General features: G+C 45.5%; 1 protein-coding gene across 5 annotated transcripts in view; it reads left to right on the plus strand.

Annotated features, from left to right (window-relative positions):
- The first annotated feature begins 538 nt into the window (after positions 1-538).
- The window catches only part of SPG7 (SPG7 matrix AAA peptidase subunit, paraplegin), a 50,130-nt gene continuing 35,543 nt past the window's right edge, over positions 539-15,125 (plus strand). For 2 of the 5 annotated variants that reach the window (XM_084644253.1, XM_084644256.1), the window contains exons 1-3: positions 540-741; positions 7,965-8,067; positions 9,747-9,836. In XM_084644253.1, the coding sequence (XP_084500379.1) occupies positions 625-741; positions 7,965-8,067; positions 9,747-9,836 (310 nt within the window). In that variant the 5' untranslated portion in view covers positions 540-624. Of the gene's footprint in view, positions 742-1,594; positions 1,800-7,964; positions 8,068-9,746; positions 9,837-15,125 lie in introns of those variants that run through there. The other 3 variants (XM_084644254.1, XM_084644255.1, XM_084644257.1) reach the window with 3 other exon arrangements.

Raw genomic sequence — 15,125 nt, forward strand, 5'->3', positions numbered from 1 at the left:
CAAAAAGCAGAGCATGGCACACAGGTATACTTACCCAGGGTGCATCACCAATACAAGCAGCCAAAAATGTATGCACCCATGTAATACACAAACTTCAGTAGCTGTATCCTACCATAACTTGGTTTGACCAAAGGTTGTAGTGTAGACATAGCCTCTGACTTGGAAAAGAGGCAATTCATTTTAGTGGAGCAGAGAAAGTGAAAACAGACAGAGAAGGGCAGAGAAGTCCACCCCATGAGAAGGGACAGCCTACACAAAGTGCTTAGCAACAAAGGGGAGGAGAATATGGGGTTGAATGAAGATTGCTTTAGGATAAAGGAAAACAGCAAATTTAAGTACAGAAGGGAAGGATCCAGAAGGGAGACAACAACAGATTGAGTTTGACTGACTGACAAGGAAGGAAAAATCACCCCCAACTGACTAGCTATGCTGGCAAAAGAGCCCTAGCCTAGAAGTAGTTAGACAGCAATAAATCCTTTTTGCCAGAATAGCTTATTCCTTTCAGGGAACTGGTTTAAGCTAGAATGGCAAAAGCTCTCCCTTGCCATATAAACTGCATCTTCCCTAGAGGTCTGCTGGTGCAGCTCTACAGGCGACCTATGCTGGTATAGACGTTGGGAGTGGATGATAAGGGATGGATCACTCCGTGATGACCTGGTCTGTTCATTCCCCTGGGGCACCTGGCTTTGGCCACTGTCAGCAGACAGGACACTGGGCTGGATTGACCTTCGGTCTGACCTGGTATGGCTGTTCTTATGGCCAAATCCAACCCAGGGAAATCCGTTTTAGGAGGGTGGGATACTTGGAAAGAACGCGAGCTGCCCGGCGCTGCACCCCCCCCCCCGGGCGGGGGGGGGGTCAAGGCCTGAGCTGCCCGGCGCTGCGGGGCCCCGGGCGGGGGGGGGGGGTCAAGGCCTGAGCTGCCCGGCGCTGCGGGGCCCCGGGCGGGGAGGGGGGGGGTCAAGGCCTGAGCTGCCCGGCGCTGCGGGGCCCCGGGCGGGGGGGGGGGGTCAAGGCCTGAGCTGCCCGGCGCTGCGGGGCCCCGGGCGGGGAGGGGGGGGGTCAAGGCCTGAGCTGCCCGGCGCTGCGGGGCCCCGGGCGGGGAGGGGGGGGGGTCAAGGCCTGAGCTGCCCGGCGCTGCGGGGCCGCGGGCGGGGAGGGGGGGGGTCAAGGCCTGAGCTGCCCGGCGCTGCGGGGCCCCGGGCGGGGAGGGGGGGGGGGTCAAGGCCTGAGCTGCCCGGCGCTGCGGGGCCCCGGGCGGGGGGGGGGGGGGGGGGTCAAGGCCTGAGCTGCCCGGCGCTGCGGGACCCCGGGCTGGGGGGGGGGTCAAGGCCTGAGCTGCCCGGCGCTGCGGGACCCCGGGCGGGGGGGGGGTCAAGGCCTGAGCTGCCCGGCGCTGCGGGGCCCCGGACCGGGGAGGCGGCAGGGGCAGCTCACGGACAGGCAGGCTGGGGGGGGGGGAATCCTTGGCGGCGAATGAGGGCGGGGCGTTGGGGAGGGCTGGGAGGCGGCCATCTTGAAGGCTGGCAGCGACCGCCGAATCGGCCAGCTTTCAAGATGGCTGACTCCGCCTCCTGCCGGCACTTCCGGCTTCTCTCAGGGCCCGGCTGCCGTGAGCCGCGCTGCCCGGCTCGGCGAGGCCCTTCCGCGCTGCCCGGCGGTCTCGCGCCCTTGGGGGGCGGTCGCCGCGGGACATGGCGCTGCTGCAGCTGCTGCTCAGGGGCCCCCGCTGGCGGCGACTCGGCCTGGCGGGGCCCGCCCGGAGCTGGGGCCGGCCTCGGGGCGGCGGAGTGCTCCCGGTGAGTGGCCGCGGCGGGCCGAGCAGGGGACGGGCTGGCTGTGCCCTGCCAGCGGGCGCCATGGCGGCGCTGCCGGGGGCGGGCCGGGCCTGAGGCCGGCTGGATCGCCCGGCGCTGGAGCCCGGGGGTCTGGTCCTGGCTCTGGCAGGGGCCTGCTGGGAGACCGGGGACCCCCCTCCCGCCGTGCCCTGTACCGGGGGGAGACCGGAGCGTGACTGATGCGACCTGGGCCATTGTTGTTCCGGGGTGGGGGCTTCCTGCGCAGTGCGGGTGGGAGTCCCTCCTTTCTGCTGCCCGTGGAAGCGCCTTGAGGCTGTCTGGCACAGCGAGTATGTGCAGCGCCGGGCACAGCGGGCGCCACCTGCGTCAGAGCGTCTGACCGCTCCTGGGTTCCGAATAATTACTAAGGACGCTGCCATGGGAGGCCGCTGTGGGATGGGAGCTATCCCCAGGGCTCCTAACGTCTGTGCACTTTCCAGGAATCACCTGCCTGCAGTCCTATGAAACAGAAGAGTTTAATGATGGAGAAGCCCTGCTAGCATGAGAGAGATCCTTTCTGGTTTTACCTGTAACTGGAGCCCTGCCAAATTCACAGCCATGAAAAATGCATCACGGACCGTGGAATCTGGTCTTGTGTGTGTGCTTTTACAGATTTCATGAGGGAGACCAGCATTTCTCAAATTAGGAGTCCTGACCCAAAAGGGAGTTTGCGAGGGGTCGGAACGTTATGTTAGGGAGGGTCGCGGTATTGACACCCCTCCTTCTGCGCTGCCTTCAGAGCTGGGCAGCTGGAGAGAGGCAGCTGGTGGCCTGGTGCCCAGCTCTGAAGGCAAAGCCGCCGCCAGCGGCAGCTCAGAAGTAAGGTTGTACCATACCAGGCCATCCTTACTTCTGGGCTGCTGCTGGTGGCGGCTTTGCCTTTAGAGCTGGGCTCCTGCCCAGCAGCCGCTGCTCTCCAGCAGCCCAGCTCTGAAGGCAGCGCTGCCGCCAGCAGCAGCGCAAGAGTAAGGTAGCAGTACCGCAACCCCCCTACAATAACCTTGCGACCCACCCGCAACTCCTTTTTGGGTCAGGATCCCTATAATTACAACACTGACATTTCAGATTTAAATAGCTGAAATCATAAAACTTGCGATATTTAAAATCCTTTGACTGTGAAATTGACCAAAATGGACCATGAATTTGGTAGGGTCCTACCTATAGCTTGGTCTTCATTGTTAGTACCATTCAAGTTTCTAAGAGAGAGAGCTTTTTTATTTTTTTTTTTTTTCTGAAGTCTGAACCATTTCCGTTTGGCAAACATTGATTCCTTTCCTCACTTTTGTTTTTCTTTCCCAGCATAGCTGTGCTACTCGTTATGTCCTTGTTTGTGCACCAACCTTGTAATAGGATTTCATAGAATCATAGGACTGGAAGAGACCTCAAGAGGTCATCAGGTCCAGTTCCTTGCACTCGTGGCAGGTCTAAGTATTATCTAGACGATTCCTGACACTTGTTTGTCTAACATGCTCTTAAAAATCCCCAATGATGGAGATTCCACAACTGCCCTAGGCAATTTATTCCAGCGCTTAACCATCCTGACAGGAAGTTTTTCCTAATGTCCAACCTAAACCTCCCTTGCTGCAATTTAAGCCCATTGCTTCTTGTCCTTTCCTCAGAGGTTAAGGAGAATAATTTTTCCCCTCCTCCTTGTAACAACCTTTTATATTAAAAAAAAAAAAAAAAAAAAGGAAGAAGGAGGATCCTGGGAACTACAGGCCAGTGACCCTCACTTCAGTCCCCGGAAAAATCATGGAGCAGGTCCTCAAAGAATCAATCCTGAAGCACTTACATGAGAGGAAAGTGATCAGGAACAGTCAGCATGGATCACCAAGGGAAGGTCATGCCTGACTAATCTAATCGCCTTTTATGATGAGATTATTGGTTCTGTGGATGAAGGGAAAGCAGTGGATGTATTGTTTCTTGACTTTAGCAAAGCTTTTGACACGGTCTCCCACAGTATTCTTGTCAGCAAGTTAAAGAAGTATGGGTTGGATGAATGCACTATAAGGTGGGTAGAAAGTTGGCTAGATTGTCGGGCTCAACGGGTAGTGATCAATGGCTCCATGTCTAGTTGGCAGCCGGTGTCAAGTGGAGTGCCTCAGGGGTCGGTCCTGGGGCCGGTTTTGTTCAATATCTTCATAAGTGATCTGGAGGATGGTGTGGATTGCACTCTCAGCAAATTTGCGGATGATACTAAACTGGGAGGAGTGGTAGATACGCTGGAGGGCAGGGATAGGATACAGAGGGACCTAGACAAATTGGAGGATTGGGCCAAAAGAAATCTGATGAGGTTCAATAAGGATAAGTGCAGGGTCCTGCACTTAGGACGGAAGAACCCAATGCACAGCTACAGACTAGGGACCGTATGGCTAGGCAGCAGTTCTGCGGAAAAGGACCTAGGGATGACAGTGGACGAGAAGCTGAATATGAGTCAGCAGTGTGCCCTTGTTGCCAAGAAGGCCAATGGCATTTTGGGATGTATAAGTAGGGGCATAGCGAGCAGATCGAGGGACGTGATCGTCCCCCTCTATTCGACATTGGTGAGGCCTCATCTGGAGTACTGTGTCCAGTTTTGGGCCCCACACTTCAAGAAGGATGTGGATAAATTGGAGAGAGTCCAGCGGAGGGCAACAAAAATGATTAGGGGACTGGAACACATGACTTATGAGGAGAGGCTGAGGGAACTGGGATTGTTTAATCTGCAGAAGAGAAGAATGAGGGGGGATTTGATAGCTGCTTTCAACTACCTGAGAGGTAGTTTCAGAGAGGATGGTTCTAGACTATTCTCAGTGGTGGAAGAGGACAGGACAAGGAGTAATGGTCTCAAGTTGCAGTGGGGGAGGTTTAGGTTGGATATTAGGAAAAACTTTTTCACTAGGAGGGTGGTGAAACACTGGAATGCGTTGCCTAGGGAGGTGGTGGAATCTCCTTCCTTCGAAGTTTTTAAGGTCAGGCTTGACAAAGCCGTGGCTGGGATGATTTAATTGGGGATGGGTCCTGCTTTTGAGCAGGGGGTTGGACTAGATGACCTCCTGAGGTCCCTTCCAACCCTGATATTCTATGATTCTATGATATACTTAAAAACTGTTATCATGTCCCCTCCCAGTCTTCTCTTTTCGAGATTAAATAAACCCATTTTTTTTTCAATCTTCCCTCTAGACCTTTAATCATTTTTCAGAGTAACAGCCGTGTTAGTCTGTATTCGCAAAAAGAAAAGGAGTACTTGTGGCACCTTAGAGACTAACCAATTTATTTGAGCATAAGCTTTCATGAGCTACAGCTCACTTCATTCACTTTAATCATTTTTGTTGCTCTTCTCTGGACTTTCTCCAATTTGTCCACATCTTTCTGGAAATGTGGCACCCAGAACTGGACGCAATGCTCCAGTTGAGGCCTAATCAGCGCGGAGTAGAGCAGAAGAATTACTTCTCGTGTCTTGTTTACAACACTCCTGCTAATGCATCCCAGAATGATGTTCACTTTTTTTGCCACAGTGTTACACTGTTGACTCATATTGAGCTTATTGTCCACTATGACCCCCAGATCCCTTTCCGCAGTACTCCTTCCTACGCAGTCATTTCCCGTTTTGTATGTGTGCAACTGATTGTTCCTTCCTAAATGGCGTACTTCGCATTTGTCCTTATTGAATTTCATCCTGTTTACTTCAGACCATTTCTCCAGATCATTTTGAATTTTAATCCTATCCTCCACCTCCAAAGCACTTCCAACTCCTCCCAGGTTGGTATCGTCCTTTATAAGTGTACTCTCTATGCCATTATCTAAATCATTCATAGAATCAAAGAATACCAGGATTGGAAGGGACCTCAGGAGGTCATCTAGTCCAACCCCCTGCTCAAAGCAGGACCAATCTCCAATTTTTGTCCCAGATCCCAAATGGCCCCCTCAAGGATTGAACTCACAACCCTGGGGTTAGCAGGCCAATGCTCAAACCACTGAGCTATCCCTCCCCCACATATCATTGATGAAGATATTTAATAGAATTGGACTCAGAACTGGTCCCTGCGGCACCCCACTTGTTATGCCCTTCCAGCGTGACTGTGAATCACTGATAACTACTCTCTGGGAACAATTTTCCAACCGGTTTTGCACCCACCTTAAAGTAGCTCCGTCTAGGTTGCATTTTCCTAATATTTGCTGTATATATTGTCTGTGCTGCAGGAGAGGGTCAAACGTCATGAGGTCCTGCAAACTACATATTATGTGTAGGCTTTGGGCTGTATGCAAAATGTTGTTTAATGTTTTAGTTACCCTTTTTTAGTGGGTGTTATAGGGTCAAAATCCTAAACAGCAGAATAGCACATCAGTTTACAACAAAGATGCTAACCAAAATCTTAAGGATAGGTTAGCTTTATGTTTGTCTTCACAGGAGCAATTATGTAAATAAAGGAGGCACATGAGTTCCATACACATCCTCAGAAGGGATGTAACGTCAGTGGATGTGGCTTGTTTTTTTTAAATTGTTTTCTCATCTTTAACTTTTTAACATCTTTAGGGCTATTATTTGGACAGTTTTTGTCCTTCTTTAATTATATCTGTTTCCAAAGGGGTATAGTTTAAATTGGTGAAACCCCAAGTGTGGGCACATTTATATCCATAGAGGAGTATTTGTATCAATGTAGTTTGTTTTGCAGAAACTACATTCATGCATGGGGGGTTACATTCATGTAAGCTATATCTGCTTCTGAACTGATACAGGTTTGAACTGGTTTAACTATATAGACTAGCCCTTAAAGAAAATTTAAAAATCAAGTTTGTTAAAATAAGATGTAAAATCACACAAACAAGGAAATTCTGACTTAAATGTTCTCTAACTTATTTGCTCTTCTCTGCTGAAATTCTGCAATGTTTTCATGGTAAGCTTCTGTGACTTTCGTACAGGTGAGGCTTCACCCCCTGCAATACTCCAATCCAGTGAACACGTGAAAAACTGAGGCTATTTCCACAGTAGGAGTGCTTTACTGGTATAGGAATAGCGGTATACACACTTCTAGTATGGACACAGCTGTACAGTAAAGCTGTGCTTTGTACTGGGATAGTAAAACCACCCCCACAAGAGAGACAAGCTATCCCAGTAAAAGCACAGTTTTGCTGGTATAACAGTGTCTACACAGGGGCTTCAGCCAACACAGATCTGTCAATTAGGGATCACACTTCTTCACACATCTGATCAACATAGCTATGCTGAAAGAAAAGGAGGACTTGTGGCACCTTAGAGACTAACCAATTTATTTGAGCATAAGCTTTCGTGAGCTACAGCTCACTTCATCGGATGCATTCAGTGGAAAATACAGTGGGGAGATTATGCTCAAATAAATGTGTTAGTCTCTAAGGTGCCACAAGTCCTCCTTTTCTTTTTGCGAATACAGACTAACATGGCTGCTGCTCTGAAACCTGTCATAGCTATGCTGGCAGAAGCTTCTAGTTTAAACTTGGCTGGAGTAGCAGGTGTATTGTTGGAATCTTTGCTTCTATCAGTTTAAATTAGTCATTTAACGTTATTTAACAGTATCTTCATTGCAGTGAGAGTGCTGTATGTCACGGTAGGCCATGTCAACCAATTACTAATGTAACTGTGAAATTTGATCTACAATTCAAGCCAATTCTTGCGTCCATGGAACATCACCCTTAGGGTTAATCAAGACTACAGGCAGTACTTATTAGCTGGTGTGAGGAGTAGGTGTATAGTCTCCTTACTGTGGAATCTGTTAGGTTACGACTTTGCCCTCCTCTAGCGTTTCTCATCTGAGAAAATTCAAGCACTTCACCAATGTTAATGAATGTAGCTTCTCCATATCTCTGACATGTTAGCCCCAGTGTACACTTGAAGGATAAACCTAGGCACAAGAAGAAGAGTGTGACTTCCAAACATTTTAGGCACATGCTCTGTGTGCATGTTAGCTCTCCTAAAACCAGGCTATAAACTACTTGCTCATAATCACATAGCAAGTCTGCAGCAGAGCCAGGAATGATACACAGGAATGATACTCATCCTGTGACCAAATCACAAAAATATCCTTCCTTCCTACTGAGGAAATCTACTTTGATTGCCTGCTGCACTGTGCAGTTTTTCCTGTTACAGTTGTCATCTTTTTTTCTCTTCAGACCCTTCTGTCCCGAACACTTTCCCCCACATTTGAAGGGCTCAGTGGACTCTTAGTGAAGCAACATGTAATTCGGGATCCAGTGAGACTCTGGAAACTCTTAGGTGAGCTCCCTACTAAAGTATTTTTGAGGGGGATGTCTGCGTTGGCCAGGACATTGTCTTTGAAATGACATTAATTTGGGGTCTACTAAGAAATGTAATTACTTGTAGTATTTTTTTTTGGCTAGTGATAAGCTGTGGCATCTTCACAGTCGGGCTCAGTGGATTGAGTTACCTATCTGAGCTCTGAAACCATTTAACTTGAAAATGTTTTGCATTTGGGCTTACAGTTCAGAGCTTGCATTTTTTTAAAAATGGATTTGCTTCTGTGCCTCATTGGTGAATGTTAATAGGAAATCTTGATGCAGCTTTGACAACAGATATTGTAGAGGGGTGGTGGGTCAGTCCTATCCCTAGGAATTGGGGTGGGGCCAGGATCTGCCACCCTTGGAGCACGTGGAGGTATGTGTGTGGTGGGGTCTGTCTCATCGCCCTACCCTGATTCTCCCTGTCGGGCTAAGGCCCCCTCACATACATGTTCCCAAACAGCAGATCCTGGTCTCAGCTTCTCACCAGCTGGCGCTGTAGTGTCTCCTTGGCATTGCCGGGGGCTCCTAATCACCATGTGTTGCCATTGCCGCCCCCCTTCCGGCTGGCTGGCTGGAAAGGAAGCAGCAGCAGTGGCCTGGACTGGAGCTGTGTGTGAAGCAAGCCAGGCCCCAATCCCTGCCCTCTGCCAGGCTGACCAGCTGATGCCATGTGGTGAGAGATCCTCCCTGGCCCGAGCACTCATCTTAGCCCAACACCATGGTGTTTCCAGCAGCAGGGATGCTTCTGCCTCCCCACGATTAGAAAAATCATGTTGTTGGGCTAATTTCCTGATTTTTATACAGTCTGTGAAATCATGACTTACACGGGGCCATTGTTCTGGAGCTGGTGAACATGAGCCTGCGCGCTGTGCTGCAACGGGTTAACCCTTTATGTCTGTGCTGTGGTTGAAAACACATGGATGCCTCTTTAAAGTGATGGCTGGGAGGGACATCCACACACTCTGCACAACTGCAAGTGAACTCTCCAGTGAGGGGTAACTTCTGTCAAGTAGTGTCATTTCTAGGCTTGCCTGCCTTTCCATGGAGAGTGCAAGTAATAGCCTCAAATCATTTATTTTCATTTCTGAGTTCTTTGCTGCTCCCTGGCACATAAAGGGAAGCTCCCCCTCAGAGTGTTTACTACTAGTGATAGCGGTGGTTTTTTAAATGATATGTGTATGTATGGACAGATTTGTGTTCTTCAGTTGCAACACAGACAACATTTCCATTAGTATATGTTCACACCCAGTAGTACAAGGATACTGAAACTAGTGCATTGATAAACTCCAAATTTTCTGTTACTCTATAGGAAAGTTTAATAACTAGAAACTGGTGGAGAATTCTCTCCAAAAGACTGTCTGCCATCTTAGAATAATTTCTAAACAAAGCTGTATTTTGACTGGATTGCTGAAAAACCCCCAAACATTTAATTTAGAAATAACATTCAGAGTTTCCTCAGTCTTGGTCACATTCCTCCCTCTGATGTGTGCACCCAGTTTCCACTGAAGTTAATGAGAGTTACACATGAGTAGGGGAGGGCAGAATTTAACACTTGACATATTCAAAGCTTGTACTGTATGTCTAATTTCTCTTCCTGGGTCCCAGAACTAAGTGCTTCAATTACTATCCTTTTCCATATTTATTTGTCTATAGGTGGCACTTACTATTTTAGTACCTCAGGGTCTCGGTGGAATAGCAGTAAGAATGAAGGATCCAAAGGGAAGTCTCCAGAGGAGGATGAGGGTATGTATGAAGTTTTGATACAGAGGATACTTAATGAAATGACGATTCCAAATTGGAGTGTCATTCCGTGTGTGAGTATGTGCAGGAGAACATGCAAGATCCATGTTAATGCTAAATAGTGCTAGGTATTGCACTGTATACCGGAGCCATAACTGTAAAGTATTCTCAGTCATAGGTTTATAAATCACATGCTGCTGAGTCTAATCCATACATGTCCAAGCTTTGTTCAAAGGTTTTTATTTCTCTTTTGTACATCAATTTGTTTTTTGTAATGTATATCTAGGTTTTGCAGATGTTTAAAAATTTAAATTGATAATAGATAAAATTTTTCTAAAAAGCTTAAAAAGAATCAACGTCTGTCAAAATTTAGAGTTGCAGGAAATTATAGTGGTGTGGTCCAGAAAATTATTTAACAGTAGATATTGAGATTCAGAAAATTAAAGCTTTATAACTGTTAAAAGATAAATTGTCAACATCACAAGTCAAAATATGCAAAGTAAATGTCCTTAAATCAAACTCTAATTAAAGTTATCAAACAGCATTTTTCTTTCTTCACCTGTAGGCAAATTTTGATTATCATCAGTGGAAATATTTGAGTCCTTACCTTTGTTACTAATATCACCTAACAAAAATGAAATCTAAGGAAATATTAAAATCTACATTTCACCACTTCAGCTGTGTACTTCTTGTCTTTTTGAACTTGTACATTGGAAATAAATTAGTCAATTTCACTTTTATGTTAAGCCTTGTCTAAACACAAGTTGTACCAATTTCACTAAATCTGTTCAGAAAACTCTAGCTAATTTGGTGCATTTAGTTAAGCTGAGCAGATACCAGGCACTCTTGAACTGATTGAAGTGTGTCCCCACAAGGGAGTTGCACTGATAGAACTACGTGGGTTTCTAAAGTATCTTAACTAAAGTGGTACAACTGTTGTGTGTAGACAAGGCCGCAATTTCTAATAGGTTTAATTTTCTGATCTTCCTAGGATACTGCAGTGTTTTGGGTTGCCAACACCTCAGGAGGATGTTATTCTTTCAAAATGGTTTCAATTTAAATTTAAAAAAAAATCACTGAGATTTTCTACTGATTTTCTACTTTCTAATAGCTTGGTTTCACAGCACCTATATCTTGAGTCTAAACTGACCTGACAGTGCCCCTTGGTGTTGTCAGCAGCTTTCCTATAGGGGGATAGGCAGTCACTGTATTCCCTTTTTTTACAAGTGTAATTTGACTCGGCTTTGAAAAGTGACTAAATTGCCCTCCCATCCCATCCCCCCAAGTATAAGGGACTGGAAAAGTTCCCAGTCTGTGACAAGCCTTGCAGTTTGATTCTGTGTATCATGAATTTCCCGCTAGAAAGTCCCCTAGCTGGTGGAATGTACTGTATCCTGGCTTAAGGATTTATTTTAAAGATGTCAGAAATGTCCCATGTGAAAAGCCTCATGCTCTTCCGTATGTATTGTGGTATCTGCTGAAATGTGACAGAGGCCTATAAGACAAGAACTAGCATCTGAGAATTTCTTCTTCGTCTCAGTTGATGCCAGGACTCTTGTCTGTGTGAATAAAGGCCGATCTAGGCTTGCACCTTCTGTGGTGCTATTGTTCGTTTTCTGGAACTTTGGATGAAGGCTAAATCTACAAACAAAGAGGGCTCCACTTTATTGTCACACAATATAATTGCAGTTTGACAATGGCATTATAGTTCTGTTTTATAATGACTAATCTTTAACTACATTTTCACTTAAATACAAAGATTGAGACAGTACAAAAGGCATGACTTTTTTTTTTTTTTTTTTTTGTGGTTCCAAACATGCTGGTGGGACCATCAGGCTGCATCTGGCCAACTAAATGCCATGCACACTTTCAGACCCATGTATGGTGGTAATCTATAGCCTTTGAGGTCTGTAGGTCAGGAGTGAGGGTCTTGTCAGTTCAGGCAGCCAAACTTAGGCCACTGCTCAAACCACGTGCAAGGAACAGAGAGAGAATGTACAGTGGGATGCTAATACAAATACCACATGGTCTTTACTGAATGTTCTTTTTCTAAGCCTGGGATTTCTGCTGCCTGGAAGACCACACAGAATGATTGTGACCAGAGATCCTACAAGAAGTATTGTGGCTATTAAAATTTGTAAACAGTAACCTGCTGTGTTCCGTGGCCCTTCTCCTGTGATTAATGGATAATTTGACTTTGGGAGGTGGAATTCTCCTCCGTGTCTCTAGCAGAAAGACTGTCTCTGCAGTAATTATTAAAAAGAACTCTTTGGACTGTCACCTCAGCCCTTGCAAGCTTTTAATCACTGAGTTCAGATTCGGGGTTAATGGCAAATCATTTCTTCATGAAGGCTTTGAGACTAAAGAGCTGGAAGTGTTCCCACAGTGGTTGTTTGCAAGTGTCTCTTCCAGCTACCATTACTTATTGATTGAATAGTTATTGTGGGCAGTTTACATTGTAATATGAATACTGCATGGCGAAAGTGATTGCATTTTCTGACAAACCAAAGTAGCAGGATGATAGAGGTACAGAAATCAGGAAGTTTGAATTGCATAGCTGTCTCTGCTTTCCCTGAATATGGACTGGTAGAAGTTCTCTCGTAGCAATAAATGTCTTTCTTCCAGTTTTCTAAGGCATTGTCATCTGAAAGTGGTCAGCTGCAGTTTTGACGGTGAAGGTGCTTTCAATTTGCATTAATCCAGAAATGTTCATCATAGCAACATGTCTGATGGCAAGTTCCGATTTCAACATGATCTTTTTTCAGTGACGTTCTCAAGATTATGGCCGCTTCTCAGAAGAGAAGAGAGAAAGATGAGGAAAGCCCCATACTCTGATCAAGGAAAATATTTCATGCATCTGTCTTGATTTCATCTGAAACTTAGAAAGGAAAAGTGCTTTAACAGCATTTCCCTGGGGTGTTGCTTTTCCATCTGAGATCTCATTGAAAATCATCTTTGCTGCACTTAGATTCCTTTTGTGCGGGGGTTCACCTCTCCCAGAGTTGCCTCCATTGTTTGTAGAAAGGAAAGTTGTTGTCTGTTTATATAGTTCTCATTTAATGGAGCGGGATATCGTCTAGCTTTAAGGTTTCTATCATCCTTGGCTAACGCTGTTCTCCTTTTAATGACGTTGCTGGATGTTAGATTATAGCATTGTGATGAATTTACTCATTTTAGTGTAGCTGGATCTAGCTGATAACTTGGGTGGGAAGATGGCACGAAAGAACAAAAGGGGATGAGCTGCACACAGATCCTGAGCTGTCACTGTGTTCTGAAACTATGACTTTATCTGAAAAGCTGTATTGTTTCTATTTAGTCACAGACCTTTCTTGTTGGAAACATAGAACAGAGCTAGGGAGAAGTGAAAAATGATGTTGCATATCTGAAGGACAGAGGACTTCCTGGGGTCTGATGACTGGGTCATATTTTTTTCCTTGGTTTTGTTGTGTTGTGTAGGGTCTAATTGGTGGCTAGAGATAAATGCCAGTGTAGATGTCTTTGTTATGAATTTGCAAATAAACCTAATCTGGGCTGCAGCAGGCAGACACTCTAAAAATCCAGTGGTGAAGAGTTAATTTATTTCTATGTGTAGAATGGTATTTACGTATGTCATGGTGCCAATGGTGGTAAATTGTATATCAAGAACATCCAGATTCGACCATATAAATGGGGAGAGGACTGTCTTTTTTTATCACATGATGGTCAGCAACTGAAATTAAACATTCTGCCCTGACAGTCCTTTAAAGGCAGCAATCTTCTAAATCTTCTGAAGAAGTCTGGAAAATGCCAGGATTCTAAAAAACAGGTTAGATGCAAATACTAAGACACATAAGTCATTGATTCTCCTGTGGTTCTCAAGCCTTCTAATTGCATTATAAAGTTACTTACTTGACTAGGTGTTTTTGGCATTGTAAGATGAAAAGTGAGCATGTCATTGAAACAAATCCATCTATGGTACCTACAGAACTTCCAGTAGTCTATTAAAAAAGCATTTTTTACACCACATATAATTAAACTGTGTAACTCACTGTTGCAGGATATTATTGAGACTAATAGTTTAGTAAGATGCAGTGCAGATTAGATGCCTCTATTAGATGCTTGTGTAATATTAATAATCATTTTATTATTCTGTATAGTGTAAATGTTGTCAACCTTTTTTGGTTTAGGACATCAGTTGATCAAGAGCTGGTCAGGAAGTGATTTGTGCTGTATTATTGCACAACTGGCCAAGAACATTGTGGTGGGTTTTACTCATTCTCTCAAAATTTCCAGCATAGTATCAGCCAGCAGCAACCAGACTAGTTGGGCCACTGGTTTGTTACAGTATAGAAAAATGCAATATATGGAGGGGGTTACTGTAGTCAAAGCCTTTCGTTTGATTCCAGTAATGATGCTCCAGTGGTTTTGTTTGATCTATACATGTATTAGGCCGCTGAAATGGTTACATCCAGGCAGCTGAAATGGTTCCTCAGTTTAGAGTAGGCTGGGATTCTTGATGAATTGACTTTTCACTAACTAGTTAATGGATTTTGACCCTCTAAAGCCTTCTGGACTAGGATTAGATTTAAATAAAAACAAGCCGCTGATCAAAGTTTTCCAAAATGTGTTTGAGATTATCCAGTATGGAGATGAAGAATTTGATTTCTGAGGGTAGCTTCCAAAAGTAAATTTTTGGCTCTTTGTGCCACTTCATTTCCTCTTCTTACTGAATTGACAGTTGAAGTGAAAAACTTGACCTTCCCTTGTATCCAGTGCACACAGTCTCTCTGCTTAGGCTGTTGGGGCACTGGGGAGCTGCTGAACGTGGCAGCAGCTAAAACAGACTCCATGATACAAGCAAATATTTGCTAGCTAATAGAATGCAAACTTTGCCTCCTTCCTAGCAACTGTTAATTTTGGATCTGGCTGCATGTACTTTAATAAACAGGCTTTTGAGTTGATACTGTTTAACATGTGGAGAAGAGGAGGCCTTGCGGTCTGACAAGATCTGGGAGCCAGCAAGGTCCTGGATTGTAATGTGACCTAAAACACTGACTCACTTTGTGACCTTGGACAAGACATGTGACCTTGGACTTCATTCAGCTCATCTGGAAAACTGGCCTTACAAGACCTCGCAGCAAACTCAATGCTGCTTCCGAGTATAGCTTTCCTAGACCAATCAAATTTAGGACTCATACCAAACTATGTAGCTGGTCAATTTTTGGTCTATTGTGTAATTTTCTATTCTCTGGATCACAGAGCTTAATCATTATATACTCCCCTGTCTCTCCTCTCATATCTCTTCTTTTTTAT

The sequence above is a fragment of the Lepidochelys olivacea genome (assembly GCF_965140295.1).
Source record: "Lepidochelys olivacea isolate rLepOli2 genome assembly, chromosome: 12".
In the NCBI taxonomy this organism is placed as follows: domain Eukaryota; kingdom Metazoa; phylum Chordata; order Testudines; family Cheloniidae; genus Lepidochelys; species Lepidochelys olivacea.